At 48.5% G+C, this 21037-nt stretch overlaps 1 protein-coding gene across 1 annotated transcript in view; it reads right to left on the reverse strand.

Moving 5' to 3' along the window:
• btk (Bruton agammaglobulinemia tyrosine kinase) overlaps positions 1–21037 on the reverse strand; it is a 141124-nt gene that overhangs the window by 73051 nt on the left and 47036 nt on the right. The window contains exons 8-9 of the mRNA XM_072504968.1: positions 17177–17231; positions 15228–15307 (exon numbers count right to left, since the gene is read on the reverse strand). Coding sequence (XP_072361069.1) covers positions 15228–15307; positions 17177–17231 — 135 coding nt within the window. The remainder of the gene's footprint in view (positions 1–15227; positions 15308–17176; positions 17232–21037) is intronic.

Here is a 21037-nt window from a genome sequence, read left to right on the forward strand (position 1 = left end):
GCGTTGACAGGTCGCACAGTTGAGGACCATGTTCGAGATGTCCTGGCTGATCCCGGGCCAGTAGACAGCCTGCCTGGCTCTCCGTCTGCACTTCTCAACACCCAGGTGTCCCTCATGGATTTGGCGGAGCACCAAGCTCTGGAGACTGTGTGGAATGACAATCCGGTCCAGCTTGAGGAGGATACCATCAATCACCGTCAGGTCCTCCTTTACATTGTAAAATTGAGGGCACTGCCCTTTCTGCCAGCCATTGGCGAGGTGGTGCATGACACGCTGCAAGAGGGGGTCTTTGGCTGTCTCCTCGCGGATACAAACCACCTTCCATCAGACGCCGGGGGTGTGCTAGCACACAGCTGCACCTGTGATTCAATCTGCCGGATGATTTCCAGCGGTTCACTAGGCAATGTGATGGAGCGGGACAGTGCATCAGCGATGATGAGCTCATGGCCAGGCGTGTACACTAAGTCAAAATCGTACCTTCTGAGTTTGAGGAGGATGCACTGTACCCAAAGTGTCATGTCGTTCAGGTCCTTGTGGATAATGTGGACCAGAGGCCTATGATCCATCTCGACAGTGAATGTCAACAGGCCGTAGACATAGTCGTGAAACTTGAGAATGCCAGTGAGAAGGCCCAGGCATTCCTTCTCTATTTGTGCATACCTTGTTTCGGTGTGCGTCATGGCTCTCAATGCGTAGGCTACCCGTGCCCAGGATGAAGTGTCATCGCGTTGAAGCAGGACCGCACCGATGCCATCCTCGCTCGCATCAGTCGAGATCTTCCTCTCCCTGTCTAGGTTGAAAAATGCTAAGACGGGTGCAGTGGTGAGCTTGACTTTCAGCTCCAACCACTCTGCCTGATGTGCTGCCTTCCACCCAAAGGCAGTGGACTTTTTTACCAGGTTTCGTAGGGTGGTGTGTGAGGCCAGGTTTGGGAAGAACTTTCCCAGAAAATTGACCATGCCCAGGAAGCGCAGCACCGTCTTCTTGTCTTCAGGGACCTTCATGGCTTCGATGGCCTTGACCTTGCCTGTGTCAAGGCGCACGCCCTACTGAGAGAACTGGTCACCTAGGAACTTGAGTGTCGACATGCCAAAGCAACATTTAGACCTGTTCAGCTTCAGGCCATTTGCATGGACACGGCGGAATACCTGCTGGAGACGGGAAACATGCTCTTCAGGGATCGTGGACCATATGATGATGTTGTCCACGTACATACGAACCCCTACAATGCCCTCCATCTTCTGCTCCATGATGCGATGGAAGATCTCGAGACAATGCCAAATGGCATACGATTATAGCAGTATCTGCCAAACGGTGTGTTGAAGGTGCAGAACCTTCTGCTGGACTCATCCAGTTGGATTTGCCAAAGTCCATGTGACACATCTAACTTGGTGAAAAAACGTGCGTGTGCCATCTCACTGGTGAATTCCTCCCGCTTCGGGATGGGATAGTGTTCACGCATTATATTCTTATTGAGATCCTTGGGATCAATGCAGATGCACAGGTCTAACACAAGGCTTTCTAACACATTCCATCATGCTGACCCAGTCATTTGGTTCGGTTACCTTGGAAATGATGCCCTGTTGCTGAAGATCCTTGAGTTGTGCCTTCAGGCGATCCCTCAGCGGAGCCAGGACCCAGCGTGGTGCGTGGACCACTGGCTTGGCATCAGGTCGTAGCAGAATCTTGTATCGATATGGCAGCGTGCCCATCCCGTCGAACACATCCGGATACTGAGCGAGGATGTCGTCAATACCGGCCTGAAGATCCACATTGGAGGATGTCGTTGTATAAAACCACTGCACGAGGTTCAGCTGCTTGTAGGCATGCACGCAAAATAGGGATGCCCTGCCTGGCTTGACAATTTCAAAACGTAACCATGCATGGGTGCTCCAGTTGGAGACGGGTAGATGGCAGGATCCCAGTGCCGTGATGGCATTTCCGTTATAGTCCAGGAGCCTGCAGGCTGTTGGAACGACCTTGATGCGTTTGAAATCTGCCTGTGAGTGGAGGTTGGCAGAAGCACCTGTGTCCAGCTTAAACTGGATGGAGCAGTGGTTGACCTGCATCACCGCACGGCATTCATCCGCAGAATCCACAGCGAGGATGAATTGAATTTGTGATGAGTTGGATGTGGCATATTCACATTTGGTAATGATGCCCACACAGTAGGCGGAGTCCAGGCATTCTTCCTCTGGATCCGTTGTGCTGCCAGGATCAGAATCCTGTAATCGTTGTTGCACACTCTGAATGCGCCGTCGTCGGAATTGGGAGCGCTGGCCCCTGACTGGTGGTGCAGACCTGCACAAGGCTGCATAGTGTCCAGGCTTCCCGCAGTTTAATCGCCTGCCTCTTGCAGGGCAGTGTTTCCTTAAGTGGGCGTTGCCGCAGATCGAGCATGGCATGATGTCGGCGTCCTGATGCTCCGCGCGTCGTCGCACATGTGCAGTGCGGGTGTCGGCCGCTTCGTTATCCCGTTCACATCGCGCAAGCATGGGACCGCGGGAAAAGCGCGCTGTGGTGTTGAGTGCTCTGAGGTACAGACGAACCAACACGGTTGCGATTGGTACAACGCAGTTTTATTCCAACTAGTTATTTACACATCTGACTTGGTACTCAGCACGTGGTGATGTGTGAGTGTCTTGTTAATGAGGTCCTGGCCTTGTCCTGTCTCCAGATGGACTGACCAGGAGGTGTCGTGTTTCTTGTCTTATACTGTGTCTGCTCTTGTCTGTGATTGGCTGTCGTGTTATGTGTGCTAATTGGTCTGTTGGTCTGTCTATCATGATGTGTGTTGTGATGTGTGTTTGAATATCATGACATCCCACCATTTTTACAAGATTATGTGCCTACGTGGTTATAAATATAAATGTGTCCTGAGTGCAGCTAAAGGTGTGTGTGCGTGATATTTACAGCATGTACATGTGGCGTAACTATATACAAGGGGCGATGTCAGGTGTGACATGCTAACGAGGTTGTACCATAACAAAAGAAGAAGAACGCTGAAATTTGGACCGATCAAACGAGGCCTGGAACGATAAAACAGTGACATGTTACAATATAGTAGTTGCTAAAATCTGACGTGTGAACAGTCTCATAAGTCCAGTCTAGTAGGTAGGCGACGAATTTGGGTTGACCGCCAGGGTGGCACTCCATTCATCGGCTGGATTGATGGTGTTGACCCGGTTCACATCAATGACCGCAACCCGGAAGGCGTCTTGGTCATCTGTGTCGTCGGTTTGGATGTCGTGATGTGGAGGCTGGATGGTCTGCACGTGTCTGCGAGGTTGTCGGAGATGTGGAAGATCCACAGGTTGAGCCGCTCGACAGTAGGCAGCGTAGTGGCCCATCTTGCCACAGTGTAGGGATTGTCGGGTTTTTGCAGGGCATTGCCCTTTTAAATGTGCAGCTCCACAGTTGCCGCATGTCATGACGTCATGGCGTCCGTTACGCCACTGCGCATGCGCAGTTCGGTCTTGCGTCGGGCACGCCTGCGCAGCACGTCCCTCAGTGTTGCCGTAGGTTTTGGCGCGCACAACCGTGGGAGGCCTCAAAAAGCGCGCGAAATGGACGCCCTCGTCCGGCCCGCAGGCCGAGAGAAACACGATTGCCTGGGTGCGTTCGGCCTCGTGGCCTGGCTTGCCGATTTGATCGCTTGGGACCCCCTCCGTGCCGATTCGGTCGCCTGAAATTGGGCATAGCGGCTGGTCGCATTTTCATGCAGGACACAGGCTTCAACTGCAGATGCTAAGGTCAGGCCTTTAATTTCTAGAAGCTGCTGGCGTAGGCCACTGGAGGCAACGCCAAAAACGACCTGGTCCCGGATCATCGACTCTGAGGTGGTGCCGTAACCGCAGGACTGCGCGAGTACGCGGAGGTGCGTCAGGAAGGACTGAAAGAGCTCATCCTTACCTTGTATGCGCTGCTGAAAGATATACCTCTCAAAGCTTTCATTGACCTCAACGTTGAAGTGCTGGTCGAGCTTGAGGAGGACCGTGTCATATTTAGATTTGTTCTCGCCTTCCGTGAACACCAAGGAGTTGTATACATCGATGGCGTGCTGACCTGCGGTAGTGAGGAGCATGGCAATCTTTGTTTCGTCCGAGGCGCCCTGTTTTTCGTTGGCTCGCATGAACAGTTCGAATCGCTGCTTGAAGAGTTTCCAATTGGTGCCCAGGTTCCCAGCGACTTGCAACGGCTGCGGTTTGTTGTGGATGTCCATGGCTCAGGATGGCAGATTTGCCGGTAAGTATCGATTTACTCACTGGTACCATGTGGTGTTGGGTTCTCTGAGGTACAGACGAACCAACACGGTTGCGATTGGTACAACGCAGTTTTATTCCAACTAGTTATTTACACATCTGACTTGGTACTCAGCATGTGGTGACTGTGTGAGTGTCTTGTTAATGAGGTACTGGCCTAGTCCTGTCTCCAGATGGACTGACCAGGAGGTGTCGTGTTTCTTGTCTTATACTGTGTCTGCTCTTGTCTGTGATTGGCTGTCGTGTTATGTGTGCTAATTGGTCTGTTGGTCTGTCTATCATGATGTGTGTGTTGTGATGTGTGTTTGAATATCATGACACGCGCGAAATGGCCGCTTTCATCAATGCTGAGGCGCTGCATCAGGGAGATGGCCTGCACACTCTCTGCCTCATGGGAGGCAAGTTTCTCATTTTCAGCCGATTTGTACTGGGCATAGCGATTTTTGGCGTGCTCATGCACTGTGCATGTTTCAATCGCGACTGGCAGGGTCATATGCTTGATTTTAAGTAACTGCTCTCTCAGAGGGTCAGAGCAAACTCCAAAAACGATTTGGTCTCTGATCATGGAGTCAGCAATATCACCAAAGTTGCAGGATAGCGCTAGCAGGCGGAGGTTAGTTAAGAAGGAGTTGAAAGATTCATCTTTACCTTGTAGACGCTGTTTGAATATATAGCGCTCAAAGATTTCATTGGTGTCCACTTCACAGTGACTGTCAAACTTGTCCAGGGTGGTCTGAAACTTTGTCTTGTCCTGGCCTTTGGTGAAGTGAAAAGAGTTGAAGAGTTTGATGGCTTGATCACCCGCTGTTGTGAGGAGAAGCGCGATATTCCTTGCATCAGACGCACCCACGAGGTCTGAAGCTTTGATGTACAGCAGAAACATTTACTTGAATGTCCGCCAGTTGGCACCGAGATTGCCGGATGTCCTGAGCTGGTGAGGAGCCTGAATCTTCTCCATGGTGCTCGTACATTCGGTGGTCGTCACGGAACGGACTGAGGTAAACCATCTAGATTAGACAACCTCCTGGTAGCATGTACCCTGGGATAACACAGGCTGCAACTGGATGCAGCTTAAACCAAAAGATACTCCAGACCTTGAAGTTAGTTCAATCTGATTTATTGAACCAGTAGCACAGTTAACACTGTTCTCTATGAGTTTGACTCTCTGCTAACCTAAGTGTGGTTACTCTGTCTGACTGAACCGGACTAGCTCATAGTCACGTGCTGGAGGTGTGATACTGTGCATACACCCTGACTCACTCTGTAGATGTTCATCAGTGGAAAGAGGCCGAGTGTGAGTGCCCCGTGCCTTTTATAGTGAGATACCGCCCCTGAGTGTCCTGCCTGGTCAAGTCCTGTACTCTGTGTTCATTAGCTGCCTGTCTGTGCCTGTCTGTATATCATTGTCTGCATATCATGACAGATTTTTGTTCAGCAAATACATTAAGGGATATGGGTCAAAGGCAGGTATATGGAGTTAGGCCACAGATGTGCCATGATCTCGTTGAATGGCGGACCAGGCATGAGCGGCTGAATGGTCTACACCTGTTCCTCTGACATTACTGTTTGTGAGATCTTGCCATGCACAAACCTGCTGCTGCACTTCCTACACTATTTCAGGGACGACACACCAAACATAATTTGTTGGATGTCAATTCTGATGTCTGAGCTCATGAAGACTGAAAAATCTTTTTCTTTTGCCTTAACTTTGGGGGCATTAGAAATGAAAGGGAGTTCCCAGGGCACACAAAATCAGTCAACACTTGCTTGATGTGAAGCAATTGGGTATGAGTGGTCAGGGGGAGCAGACTGCCTGCAACCCACACATAGAGCCATTCCAATGTCACGCTGCTGTCTGTACAAGCTGGTGAATAAATATCTTCCCTTTATTCGAAAAGCAGGCAGGGTGAGTTAGGACGTGGCGATAATCAAATGCCAAATGTAAGGGTGGTTAAGCTGTTGACTTGTAAAGAGGTGGACTGAAAGACAGGAAGCGATACATAGTATTTAGCACACATTAACTAACATACGTCCCACTCGCCTCCTACAATTAGAGTGATTGCTGGAATAATTGGGTGCGTCAGAATGTCTAAATCATGCCGCTGACAAGAAATGTTCTCTCAATTACAGCACCAGTTTGAAGCATTAGCCATTAATAATAATATCAACAAGGACCCTCCCCGCTCAAAGTCCACTGCTGGCTACAGGAGGGATATTGCATTCAAATCTTGTCACAGGCGAGCTGTTATTTTGTAATATGTAAATGCACGCTGCAATGCTGCTGAGCATTCATTCTCACTGAAGCACAGCAGCAGGTCATGAGTGTTTCACTTCTCCTTTTACACTGCCTGCTTATCCCTTCCAGTTACAGGAGGTAACCAGCAAGCTGCAACTAATAGAAACAAACACAACCTCAAACTCACATCTGGATATCCAATATTAGCTGCTCAAAACACCCACTTCAGTTCAAGATTTATTTTTGGTGCATATCAAGGTGAGAATCGTGAGTGATATAAAAACTGCCACCATCAAACACTCCCAGGACAGGAGCAGCATGGCGTTAGATACAGGGTAAAGCTCCCACCACACTGTCCCCATCAAACACTCCCAGGACAGACACAGCATGGGGTTAGATACTGAGTAAGCCTCCCTCTACACTGTCCCTATCAAACATGTCCAAGACATGTGCAGCACAGGGTTAGATACAGAGTAAAGCTCCCTCTACACTGTCCCTATCAAACACGTCCAGGACAGGCACAGCATGGGGTTAGATATAGAGTAAGGCTCCATCTACACTGTCCCCATCAAACACATACAGGACAGGTACAGCACGGGGTTAGATACTGAATAAAGCTCCCTCTACAGTGCCCCATCAAACATTCTCAGGGCAGATACAGCACGGGGTTAGATACAGAGTAAAGCTCTATCTACTCTGTCCCCACCAAACACTCCCAGGTAGGTACAGCACAAGGTTAGATACAAAGTAAACCTCCCTCTACACTGTCCCCATCAAACATTTCCAGGACAGGTACAGCATGGGGTTAGAGACAGAGTAAAGCTTCCTCTACACTGACCCCATCAAACACTCCCTGGACAGGTACATCACGGGGTTAGATACAGAGTAAAGCTTCCTCTACACTGCCCCCATCAAGCACTCCCTGGACAGGTACAGCATGGGGTTAGATACAGAGTAAAGCTTCCTCTACACTGCCCCCACCAAACACTCCTTGAGCAGCGGGTTTTGCCACCTCTCAGATCGCCACAGCACGTTTTAATGAAAGATTTTCTAATGAGGAATCAAGATCCAGGTTTCTAATATTCGACAAATGATCGACAGTGATCAGTACATACCCCAGCTTGCCTCAACAACTTTTCTTATTAGTGTGAAATTTTTTTTGTTTGCTGCAGTTTAGTTTACAGCTCTCACACTTTGTGGGTAATTTTAACTAGGTGGTATTGTGAAGAGAATTCACCATCTGCCATACACACTTTGCAAAGCAGTCACTGGAAGGGAAATTTGGGCTTGGTGGAGACTCAATAACAAACTTAATGCACCCTCATCCTATCTTAAAATAATAACGTTGGTTACTTTCAAGTTTTCTATGTCGTTGGTGAATTTCCGCTGCCCTTGAAAGAGAACATTCAATGTCAAAACCTCTTTAAATGCCCTCCAAAACTCAAGGCAGGAGACTGGGTTAGTGTTAGTCTCATTCAAAACCTCTTTCTGCCACCTCCTGACATAAAGGCCATTGTTTCCATTGTGGGAAGTGCCTCCATAGGGAAATATTGATGGTATGTCAGACAGTGACTCCTTCATTCCATGCAAATTGACTTCTCATGATAGCACGTAGCTGGAAACCCAACCTCTTTGATTCCAATGTATCCGGGTAGGTTCGGAGAGAAACATATATAAACACACAGAAATCAAATTAGGTGGTGGAGGAATAAACACTGTTGGATTAGGAGTAGAGGGAAAGAGACACATTGGAACAACAGGTTGGGGGAGGGGAGGGGACAAACACAGAGAGGTGCGTGCGACACAGAGAAGTTAGAAATAGGGAAAAAAACACAGAAGAAGTGGAGATGGAGGTCTCGAAACTAAGTGGTCTTCAGAAATGTTGGCATTTTTTCATTCTCAGAATATGAGTGTCGCTGGCAAGACCGGCATTTAATGTCCATTCCTAATTTCCCTTGCAAAGTTGTTGATGAGCCACTTTCTTGAACCACAACAGTGCGTGGTCTTGATCTGCTAATCTTGAATACATTGCATGTGTGGTAAACACCACTTGTAATATTGCATGTATTATGGTACTGCCCTGTGTTACAGGTACAACAGTAAATCCCCGCCTGCTTGCTCCTCCCAGCAGGCGGCGTATAAAAGTGTCTGCTCTCCTGCGCGGCTTCCATTCTGGTTCCAGCTGCAGGAGGCACAACATCTTGTGCAATAAAGCCTCGATTGTTTTATCATTCTCGTCTCGTGGTAATTGACGGTACATCAATGTCAACGTGTCATCCATACTGTTAGTGCCTCATCTGTCTGAAGGTTAAAGTCCCCCATGTATTTTGTATTGCCCTTATTAACTTTGCTTCTAATTTCCTGATTTATACTCGATACCCTCCTTTTTCTGTATCTGTTCTGAATGACAATTATCGTGGAATATTTACTTTTGAACCTTGGTCACTTTGGAACCGGGGCCGGAGGTCTCCGCCCGTTGGGATTCCTGTTCCAGCTGGCAGCGCAGCCCCGTCCACTGATTTCCCGGTGGCGTGAGGTGGCTTCAAGGGGAAATCCCATTGACCAGCGGCAGGAGTAGAGAATCACGCCTCCAGCGAATGGCACGCCACCAAGAAACACGCGGCTGGGGGACCAGAGAATCTAGTCCCAGGTCTCTGTCATGGCGATGGCGAGACTGTGGCATAGTGTCACAAGTAATCATGAATCTCATACTCTTGAGGACATAAGTTCAAATCTTGTCTTGGTATCTAATAAAACAAATGTGGAATTGAAAGCTAATTGTTGACCATAAAATCATCATCGATCGTCATAAAAATCATCTGGGAAAGAACCACAATAATGTGACAGCAAAGGGGCGGAACGATGGTTAGCACTGCTGCCTCACAGCACCACATGTTCGATTCGGGCCTTGGGTGACTGTGTGGAGTTTGCACGCTCGCCCAGTGTCTACATGGGTTTCCTTCGGGTGCCCCGGCTTCCTCCCACAGTCCAAAGATGTGCAGGTTGGGTGGATTGGCCATGCTAAATTACCCTTAGTTCTCAAAATGTTAGGTGGGTTTATGGGGATAGAGCAGGGGTGAGAGCCGAGGTAGGTTTTCTTTCAGAGCGACAGTGCAGACCCGCTGGGCCGAATAGGGATTCTATGGTTCTATGTGGTTGACTCTAAAATGGGCTAGGGAACCAATCAGTTGAAGGGCATTAAAGGATGGGCAAAATATACAGACCCTGCCAGTGATACATAGAAACATAAAAAATAGGAGCAGGAGGAGGCCATTCGGCCCCTTTGAGCCTGCTCCATCATTCATTATGATCGTGGCTGATCATCCAATTCAAAAGCCGAATTCCACTTTCCCCAATATACTTTGATCCCCTTTGCCCGAATTGCTATATCCAACTGCTTCTTGAAAACATACCATGTTTTAGGCTCAACTACTTCCTGTGGTAATGAATTCTACAGGCTCACCCCTCTCTGGGTGAAGAAATATCTCCTCAAATCTGTCCTAAATGGTCCAGCCTGTATCCTCAGACTGTGAGCCCTGATTCTGGACACACCCACCATCGGGAACATCCTTCCTACATCTATCCTGTCCAATCCTGTTAGAATTTTATAGGTTTCTATGAGATTCCCCCTCATTCTTCTAAACACCAGTGAATATAATAATAACCGATTCAATCTCTCCTCATACTTCAATCCTGCCATCCCAGGAAACAGTCTGGTAAACCTTTGCTGCATTCCCACTACATCAAGGACATCCTTTAGCAGATAAGGAGACAAAAATATTCCAGGTGTGGCCTCACCAAGGCACTGTATAATTGCAGCAAGACATCCCTGGCTCCTGTAATCAAATCCTCTCACAATAAAGGCCAGCATTCCATTTGCCTTCTTTACCGCCTGCTCTACCAGCGTGCTTACCTTCAGTGACTGATGTATGAGGACACCCAGGTCTTGTTGCAGACGCCCCTCTCCTAACTTGTGGCCATTCAGATAATAGTCTGCCTTCTCATTTTTGCCACCAAAGTGGATAACCTAGCATTTTGGAGCTCCTATATTTTGTTCCCTCATCTAAATGATTAATATATATTGTGAATAGCTGGGGTCCTAGCACTGACCCCTGCAGTACCCCACTAGTTACTGTCTGCCAATGTGTTAATTCCTACTCTTTATTTCCTGTCTGCCAATTAATTTTCTATCCATCTCAATACACTACCCCTAATCCCACGGGCAGCATGGTAGCATTCTGGATAGCACAATTGCTTCACAGCTCCAGGGTCCCAGGTTCGATTCCGGCTTGGGTCACTGTCTGTGCAGAGTCTGCACATCCTCCTCGTGTGTGCTTGGGTTTCCTCCGGGTGCTCCGGTTTCCTCCCACAGCCCAAAGATGTGCAGGTTAGGTGAATTGGCCATGATAACTTGCCCTTAGTGTCCAAAATTGCCCTTAGTGTTGGGTGGGGTTACTGGGTTATGGGGATAGGGTGGAGGTGTTGACCTTAGGAAGGGTGCTCTTTTCAAGAGCCAGTGCAGACTTGACGGGCCGAATGGCCTCCTTCTGAACTGTAAATTCTATGAATCCCATGTGCTTTAGCTTTACATGCAGGACTTTGCCAAAAGCCCTCTGAAAGTCCAAATGTACCATGTCCACTGGCTCCCCCTCGTCAACTCTACTAGTTCCATCCTCTACTAGTGACATGATACCCACATCCCATGAATCAATAAACTATTAATTCCTTCACACAATTACATTCAATATTGTTCTAAATTTCCCCAATGTCACCTTCGTCATTAATGTCTCTTAACTTTAATACTTTCACTGTCCCTTCCAAACTCACTTTGCTTATTTTTACCCAAAATGTTGCTCTAATTTAGAGCCTTGACATCTGCCTTCTCTCCTTCCTGAATCTTCCCGTCCCTTCTTTTTTTGTTTAAAGCCTTTCTAAGATCACAAGAACATTAGAAATAGGTGTAGGAGTTGGCCATTTGGCCCTTGCTATTGTCATGTGAGAGTACCCTTTAAGAAATGGGTGTTTAAGAAATGTACCTTTAAGAAATGGAGCTGCTCATGTACTGGAGTGATGTCAGAGTGTGGGTGGAGCTGAGCTATACGTCTGCTTTTTTTAGTTTCAGTTTGAGAAGAGCTTGGGTGTGTCTGCGTTTCAGGGAGCTGCATCTGAAGTCTGCCAGCCAAAGACTATCTTAATCATTTGGTGAATTCAGAATTATAAATGATTTCAGTATTGAATGTAAACCCTAATGTGCTCCTGTTTAGAGGTTTGTTAAGTTTGTGGATGTTAAAAGGACAGCATACAGGTTACTTAGTGTTGTATTCTTTGGGGGATGTATTTGATTTACTGGTTGCTAAGATATTCACTGTTTGTTTTAAAAAGGTTAACTTGAGTTCATAGAATAAACATTGTTTTGTTTCAAAAACCACTGGTCCATTTTCTGCTGTATCATACCTGTAGGGTAAGCTGCGTGCTCCCCATACCACAATCTATTAAAAGTTGTGGGTCAGGTGAACTCCATGATACACTTTGGGATTCTCTAAACCCTGGCCCATAACACTATTTATGGTGTACATTAATGATTTGCGCTTAAATGTAGGGGGCTTGAACAAAAGGTTCTAAAGTGCTAAATAATGAGGAGAATAGCCGTATACTGCAGGAGGACATCAATGGACTAGTCATGTGGGCAGAGCAGTGGCAAATGGAATTCAACCCGGAAAAGTGTGAGGCAATGCACTTAAGGAGGGCCAATAAGGCTAATAAGGAATAGTTGGACTCTGGATAGCCCTGAAGGGAGGAACTTTGAAGTGCATATCCACAGATCTCTGAATGTGGCAGACCAGGCTGATGATGTGGCTGAGAAGGGATTATTGCCTTTATTAGCTGAGGCACAGAATGCAAGAGCAGGGACGTTATGCTGGAACTGTATAAAATACTGGTTAGGCCACAACTGGAATACTGTGTGCAGTCCTGGTCACCACATTATTGGAAGGATGTAATTGCACTGGAGAGGGTGCGGTTAAGATTTACCAGGATGCTGCCTGGGCTGGAGGGACTGAGCTATGAGAAGAGATTGAATAGGCTGGGGCATGGAGTGGCTTCCTTAGAGCAGCAAAGATTGGGAGGGGACCTGATAGAGGTGTATAAGATTATGAGGGGCTTGGATAGAGCAGATGGGAAGGCACCTTTTCCATTAGTAGAGGGCTAAGTAACCAGGCGGTGTAGATTTAAGGTAAGAGCTAGAAGACCAGGAGGGGATTTGAGGAGAATCTATTTTATCCAGAGGGTGGTGGGAGTCTGGAAATCACTGCCTGAAATGGTAGTTGAGTTTTAAACTCTCGGAACATTTAAGAAGTGTTTTGATATTCACTTGGGCTGCCATAATGCTATGGGACAAGGAGAGGAAAGTGGGATTAGAGTAGTCGGATCTTTGTTGACTGGCATGCACACGATGGGTGAATGGTCATCCTTCTGTGCTGTAAACATCTATGAATCTATGGAGCCTGCTGTGGCATTTAATAAGATCACGGTCAAAATGATTAGGGCCTTCACCCCAGTTTCCTGCCTGCCCCTCTAACTCTCAATTTCAGTCAAAAATCTGTCTAATTCAGCCTCGAACATATTCAATGACAGAGCCGCCACTGTCCTCTGGGGAAGAGAGTTCCATTCACTAAGAGAAGATAGCACAAAAATAGCAACCCATCACTGAATGTAGCTCCAAATAGAGGGCTCCATTTTACTTGCCCCCAGGGTTATGTTTCCAGTGGGGAAGCAGGTAAAATAGGGTGGATACCTTGCCACCCTCCCCCAAACTCAATCCCATAGTATGGGGGATGGAGGGGGAGAGGGTGAAAAATCAGCAGCCAGACCTGCATACATATTGACCTTGGTAACATGTTGCCCACACCATAAAACCTTTGGCCCCAAAAAAACCTTTGCGTGGGCTGCCAGCCCGATTTTTAAATGGAACTTTCAGGGGGCAGAACGGAAAGGTGGGCCCAATCTTTGGGGGCTGCCCTTTGCGAATCGGAGGACGGCTCCCTTTGAATCAAATCTCCCCTCTCTCTTCCTCATGCCCTCCCAGCCTTAAACCCAACTTCACCTTCCCCTCTCTGACCAGTCAAAACCCTCTCTGTCCAAGACCCCGGACTTAACAGCTTCAGAGAGCCTAGACCCCCTTCCTTCCTCCTTCTTCCTGCAGTTCCAGCAGCTGCCACTAACATGCTCTTGGCGCTGCCTGGACGGATGTAGCTGCTGCCCAACTGCATTGGCTGGCCAGAGAGCAGGATTCCATCCCAATGAGGGGTGGACGTCCCATGTTGCCCTTCTTCAGCCAACCTGAAGTGCATTGTGGCTGCGGGGCGGGGTGGTGTGGAGTGGGCTGGCTCCACGCTGACTTTCCTCCGGGGGAGCGCGAGACCTGAGAAGGTGAATCAAAATTGCAGTTTATTTTCAGCCAAAAGAAAGGGCCACAACGTGGAATGCAGCACATAGGTCCGAACCGAGACTACCGATCATGCCGGTCCCAATCCAGGCCGGCTTTTAAGCGTTGATTCTACGAGCCTCAGCCCGATAGGCCTCCTCCCATTAGTGGGAGAACTCATTTCATGAGCCCCATGGAGAGATCAATTGGGTCGTCCCCGTGGGTTCCATGTGGGTTAGTACAGCGGGGATGGGAGCTGTACACATCCCCTCCATATTATTCAACCCAGTTTGGGGAAGGGTGAGTGAGAGAATTGTAAGGGTTAATCTCTTTCTAAAATTGTCTGGCTTACATTTTACGTTTAGCATTTAACTACAATCTACTGTTAAAATTAAGTTTCTTTCAGTCTTAGTCCGGAGAGCAGCTGCAGTTAGTTCGTTGCACAGCCAGTTTGAACCGTTTTCTCTTGCGAGCAGTGCTGACTCATCTCTGTAGAATTTTAGCTGCTGTAAGTGCAGGTGGTCTTGCTCAGTGCACAGAATAAACAACCAGAAAGCTTACTCATTTCACCAGGTCACTGTTCCCAGCCTAGTTTAAGTGGAGTCCATCCCAGTGGAAGGGCTCCCTCACATTCTTGTTTTTAAATAACCTGATGTCGACACCCTCCCTACCACTATGCATTGCTGATTTCCTCGGGTGACTCTCGTGTATTCAGCTGCCTGAAGTCTAAACAAAGCAGAACAAAAAATACCAAGTCTGGGCTTGAAATGGGGTGAATTCCAAACGAACCTGAGGATATTTCACTGTGTGAGCGACTGATCTATGGAGCCCGACTCCTTAGGGAGAGGATGGAATCAGCTAGTATTGAAGTATTGACTCATTCAAATATAAATTAAATTTGTTTCTAAAAATAATATTTTGGATATAATGGGCAGGTTTCGCCGTTGTGAGTCTGCCCTGCTACCACTGCTAGCGAGGACTGAGAATTTGATGTGCTGTTCACTGCTGGCGAGATTCTCTACTCCCTCTGCTGTCAATGGGATTTCCCATTGAAGCCACCCCTCGCCACTCGTTCCTGGATCAGTTGTGAACTCATTGATAAAGATTGATCACTCTGATTGATCAATAACTCCATTAGCATTGGATCATGGGACTGCGGGGATGGTAGAAGGTGAGTTGAATGGATGGCAATTCCAGTGTCTCAATGTAAATGTCAATGTAAATGAGGGGGGGTGGTGCTTGTTGGTCAATCTCCTGTCGAAAGTCTGGTCTGTTGTGAAGCAATTTGGTCCCGAGTTTAACATACCCTGGTGCTTTGCTGAAGACAGACATTGTGTATTTCCCAGCCTGGCTTGAGTTGCGGAGTAGGAACGCACCTTCCTTAGCCTGAAAACGAAACACAGATTACTGCACTGCGAGGTGTGAAAATCATCTACAAGAGCAAATATCCCCAAATTTCTGAGAATTAGATTTTTTAAAAAGCAACAAAGAGATAAAGGCTGTGTGGCGCATACCACAGGCTGAAAATACTTTTAATAAGAATATGAGAAATATGAGTCGACCACATGATCCCTCGAGCCTGCTCTGCCGTTCAATGCCATCATGACTGAAGGCTTCAACCCCATTTTTCTGTCCACTCCTCTTATCCCATGATTCCCTGAGAGACCTAAAATCTGTTTATTTTGTCCGTAAATATATTCAGTGATGGAATATCCTCAACCTTCTCGGGTAGATAATTCCAAATATTCACAACCCTTTGTGTGAAGAAATTTCTCCTCATCTCGGTCCTAAATGATCGGTTCCTAATCCTGGGATTGGGCCTTCCCCATGCTTTAGATTCCCCGACCAGTGGAAACAATCTCTCAGCGTTCACCTGAACAAACCCGTTCAGAATCTTGCGTTTCAATGAAATCACCTCTCATTCTTCTAAACTCCAGAGGATTTCAGCCCAATTACTCAGCTTCTCATCATAGGACAACGCGCTCATCTCAGGGACCAATCTAGTGAACCTTCGCTTTTCCACTTTCCTGAGCAAAACCGCATACCGTATTTCAGATGTGGTCTCACCAAAACCCTGTACAACTGTAGCGAAACATCCTTATTATAGAGTTATAGATGTTTACAGCATGGAAATAGGCCCTTCACCCCAGCTTATCCATGCCGCCCAGTTTCTATCACTAAGCCAGTCCCACTTGCCCTCATTTGGCCCATATCCTTGGATACCCACCCTGTCTGTCCCCCAATCCCCTTATAATAAAGGCCTACATGACATTTGCCTCCCTAATTGTCTCCTGAATCTGCATGCTAACATTTTGTGTTCCATGTATGAGTACACACACAGTTTCTCTGAATAGCAACAAGTTTTACCCTTTCAAAAAATAGTCTGTTTTTTTATTCTTGCAATCAAAGTGAATAGACTCACATTTCCCCAAACTGCACTCCATCTGTCACCTTGTTGCTCACAAACCCAACCTGGATACATCCATTTGCAACCATTCTGTGTCCTCAAGGCTTACATTCCCACCTAGGTTTGCATCATCAGCAAACTTCGACACATTATTCTTCGACACTTCATAAGTCATTAATATAGATTGCAAATAGCCGAGGCTCCACACTGATCATCATGCCACTCCACCAGCCAAAGCCTTCACAGGAAGACTTACAAAGCAGAACTTATGAACTTGGGCAATCTAATCCATCCCAGACACCAACAGTCTCTTCACGGCTGTTGGCAAGCTATGGCGAATTTGGACACTTTCCATACCCTCTCTCACTCCCTCAGCAGCCACGGCACATGTTTCACGATTTTTAAAAGCACAAGCGAACCTCGCTGTCAGGAATTCGCCCCATGGGAGGTGGAGAATCGCGTAGGTCATGCCCGCTAATGATATGCAAATGGTGTTTACTGTACGTGCATTCCGGAACACATTGACGGCGCTATTGAGGCGACGAAGAATTGCGATTTAGCATGAAATGGTCTCCCGCCACGAATTCAGCGTCGGAACCGATTCTCCGGCCAATCGCATTTCCCAATTCTGTCAGCAGTTTACGGAGAATTTTGCCCATTGTTTTTGTGTGGCTTTACAAACATAGTAACTTCAATTGACTGAGGTGCGCAGGAGGTTTCAGTTTGGTGCCTTGCTTGATGTGTTAGAGGAGACACTAGTCATCTCCAAACCACTGAACTTTCTCGGTCACAATATGCCCTATTTGAAATTTGTATTTTGAAGGTATAAAGTGAATAACAATGATTACCTCCTGTTTCAGAAGCTGCTCTGCTTTACTTCGTGTGATTTCTTTATTGTACCATCTGTGTGAAGACAAGACAAAGTACAACAGAATGTTTCTCTTCAAAGCAAAATTGTATAAATTGTATTTGAAAGTGATCACAGGACTCGCTGGCAGCTCAGCACGACCTGCTAGAGTACAGGTAAGAATGGGCATTACATGCCAACTTTGTCAGCAATACCCACATCGCATGAATGAATAATATAAACCCTGATTCCAGAACACAAGGCTCACAATTCTGGTTGAGAAGCAACGACAGAGTGCTGCACTGTCAGAGGGTCAGTACTGAGGGAGTGCTGCACTGTCAGAGGGTCAGTACTGAGGGAGTGCTGCACTGTCAGAGGATCAGTACTGAGGGAGTGCTGCACTGTCAGAGGGTCAGTACTGAGGGAATGCTGCACTGTCAGAGGGTCAGTACTGAGGGAGTGCTGCACTGTCAGAGGGTCAGTACTGAGGGAGCGCTGCACTGTCAGAGGGTCAGTACTGAGGGAATGCTGCACTGTCAGAGGGTCAGTACTGAGAGAGTGCTGCACTGTCTGAGGGTCAGTACTGAGGGAGTGCTGCACTGTCAGAGGGTCAGTACTGAGGGAATGCTGCACTGTCAGAGGGTCAGTACTGAGGGAGTGCTACACTGTCAGAGGGTCAGTACTGAGAGAGTGCTGCACTGTCTGAGGGTCAGTACTGAGGGAGTGCTGCACTGTCAGAGGGTCAGTACTGAGGGAATGCTGCACTGTCAGAGGGTCAGTACTGAGGGAGTGCTACACTGTCAGAGGGTCAGTACTGAGGGAGTGCTGCACTGTCAGAGGGTCAGTACTGAGTGAGTGCTGCACTGTCAGAGGGTCAGTACTGAGGGAGTGCTGCACTGTCAGAGGGTCAGTACTGAGGGAGTGCTGCACTGTCAGAGGGTCAGTACTGAGGGAGTGCTGCACTGTCAGAGGGTCAGTACTGAGAGAGTGCTGCACTGTCAGAGGGTCAGTACTGGGGTGGTGCTGCACTGTCAGAGGGTCAGTACTGAGGGAGTGCTGCACTGTCAGAGGATCAGGACTGAGGGAATGCTGCACTGTCAGAGGGTCAGTACTGAGGGAATGCTGCACTGTCAGAGGGTCAGTACTGAGAGAGTGCTGCACTGTCAGAGGGTCAGTACTGAGGGAGTGCTGCACTGTCAGAGGATCAGGACTGAGGGAATGCTGCACTGTCAGAGGGTCAGTATTGTGGGAGTGCTGCACTGTCAGAGGATCAGTACTGAGGGAATGCTGCACTGTCAGAGGATCAGGACTGAGGGAATGCTGCACTGTCAGAGGGTCAGTACTGAGGGAATGCTGCACTGTCAGAGGGTCAGTACTGAGGGAGTGCTGCACTGTCAGAGGATCAGTACTGAGGGAATGCTGCACTGTCAGAGGGTCAGTACTGAGGGAATGCTGCACTGTCAGAGGGTCAGTACTGAGGGAGTGCTGCACTGTCAGAGGATCAGGACTGAGGGAATGCCGCACTGTCAGAGGGTCAGCACTGAGGGAGTGCTGCACTGTCAGAGGGTCAGTACGGAGGGAATGCTGCACTGTCAGAGGGTCAGTACTGAGGGAATGCTGCACTGTCAGAGGGTCAGTACTGAGGGAGTGCTGCACTGTCAGAGGGTCAGTACTGAGGGAGTGCTGCACTATCAGAGGCTCAGTACTGAGGGAGTGCTGCACTGTCAGAGGATCAGGACTGAGGGAATGCTGCACTGTCAGAGGGTCAGTACTGTGGGAGTGCTGCACTGTCAGAGGGTCAGTACTGAGAGAGTGCTGCACTGTCAGACGATCAGGACTGAGGGAATGCTGCACTGTCAGAGGGTCAGTACTGAGGGAATGCTGCACTGTCAGGATCAGGACTGAGGGAATGCTGCACTGTCAGAGGATCAGGACTGAGGGAATGCTGCACTGTCAGGGGATCAGGACTGAGGGCATGCTGCACTGTCAGAGGATCAGGACTGAGGGAGTGCTGGACTGTCAGAGGGTCAGTACTGAGGGAGTGCTGCACTGTCAGAGGGTCAGTACTGAGGGAGTGCTGCACTATCAGAGGGTCAGTACTGAGTGAGTGCTGCACTGTCAGAGGATCAGGACTGAGGGAATGCTGCACTGTCAGAGGGTCAGTACTGTGGGAGTGCTGCACTGTCAGAGGGTCAGTACTGAGAGAGTGCTGCACTGTCAGAGGATTAGGACTGAGGGAATGCTGCACTGTCAGAGGGTCAGTACTGAGGGAATGCTGCACTGTCAGGGTCAGTACTGAGGGAGTGCTGCACTGTCAGAGGAGCAGGACTGAGGGAGTGCTGCACTGTCAGATGGTCAGTACTGAGGGAGTGCTGCACTGTCAGAGGATCCGGAGTGGTTGGCATCGCCGGTGTGGGGACTTAGTCCCCGGAAAGGAGAAGTCTGGCCAGGATCTAGCTCCACCTGTAAATAAGCATGGCTAATGTAAAGCTTTATGAAGGAACATCCTCCAGCCAGATTTGCGTACAAATCTTCCACAGTAGGCATCGAGTACCAATCCAGGTGTGAAGCTCTGTCACCGTGAGCTTAAATTCCTGACAGAGACGGACAGATTTGTTAGTCTTCATTACCAGCCACACTGGATGTGGCCTATTCAGCAAATTTGCCCAGGGCATATGACTCAAGGATCCTTCATTCGCATATTTCTGTGTCAACTTGGCCAGAAATGCATCGGGCACAGGCCTCGCCCTGAAATACCGGGGCTGAGCATCAGGGCCCATATAGATATGGGCCTTGGTTCCCGTTATCTTGCCAAGCCCTCCTTGAACACTGCAGGGTATTTGCCCAGTACATCACACAGATTTCTGGTGCCCATCCGGAAAAACCTGTTCCCAGTTAAACAGAGGATTCGCGACCAGTCACGCTCCAGCAAATTGGCCCCTGGCCCCAGCCCCACAACTAAGGGACCACTGCTATCCATGCGTTACTGAAGTCATGGTGGTCCCCATGATGTTCAAAGGCTCACCGGTATAGGTCGCCAACCTTGCTTTAGTGTCACGTAATGTCAGCGGCATGATCCCTACGCGGAGTCGGCAAAACGTCCAAAGGTCCACGATGGAGTCGGCGGCTTTAGTGTCCATTTCCATCACCAAGGGCTGACCATTGACTTGTAATGTGACCCGGATTGATGCTATCTTCGGGGCCGTGATGTAGTTCAGCTGCACCAAATAGTCCTCCTCATCCGGGCGGCCCACATGCAAGGCTCTGGTTCGTAGTGATCTCGGCGGCTGCCGTGGATGGCGTTCTCTGTGCCAAAAATTGGCGGCTCTGGCCGTCACATGTCTTCCGGCCACACATTTGGCATTGTGGCCAACTCTTCCCTTCATCCTCAGGGCAGGTATCCCGTCAGCCAGTGGTTGCTCCCGAGAACCTGACCCGACTGCGGAATTGTCTCTGGGGCTGCCCTTTTGAAGCTGATCTGGTCAGGCCAGCATTGCCTTGTGATGCAGTCGGAGTTCAAAACGAAGGGCAAATTAAACTATGGATGCCATAGCCCATGGACACCTGCAGCTCCTGCACTCCTTTCTCCGTGTGCTCCTGGGATAGGGAAAGCTCGATGGCCCATTTCAAATCCAAGGTGGACCACGTGGACAGTTTCCTCTGAGCGTCTGTGCTGCTTATGCCACACGCTAGCGTATCCTCAAAATTTCGAGAGGGACAGCCTGAACTCACAATGCTCAGTCTTAGACGGTCAAGAAATCAGTGGCTGATTCACCTGGAGACCGCACTGCCATATAAAACATATACCGCTGCATGATCACGGAAGTTTTAGGGTCATGATGTTCAGCAACCAAAGTAACCA

Source organism: Scyliorhinus torazame, chromosome 5 (genome assembly GCF_047496885.1).
Source record: "Scyliorhinus torazame isolate Kashiwa2021f chromosome 5, sScyTor2.1, whole genome shotgun sequence".
Taxonomy (NCBI): Eukaryota; Metazoa; Chordata; class Chondrichthyes; order Carcharhiniformes; family Scyliorhinidae; genus Scyliorhinus; species Scyliorhinus torazame.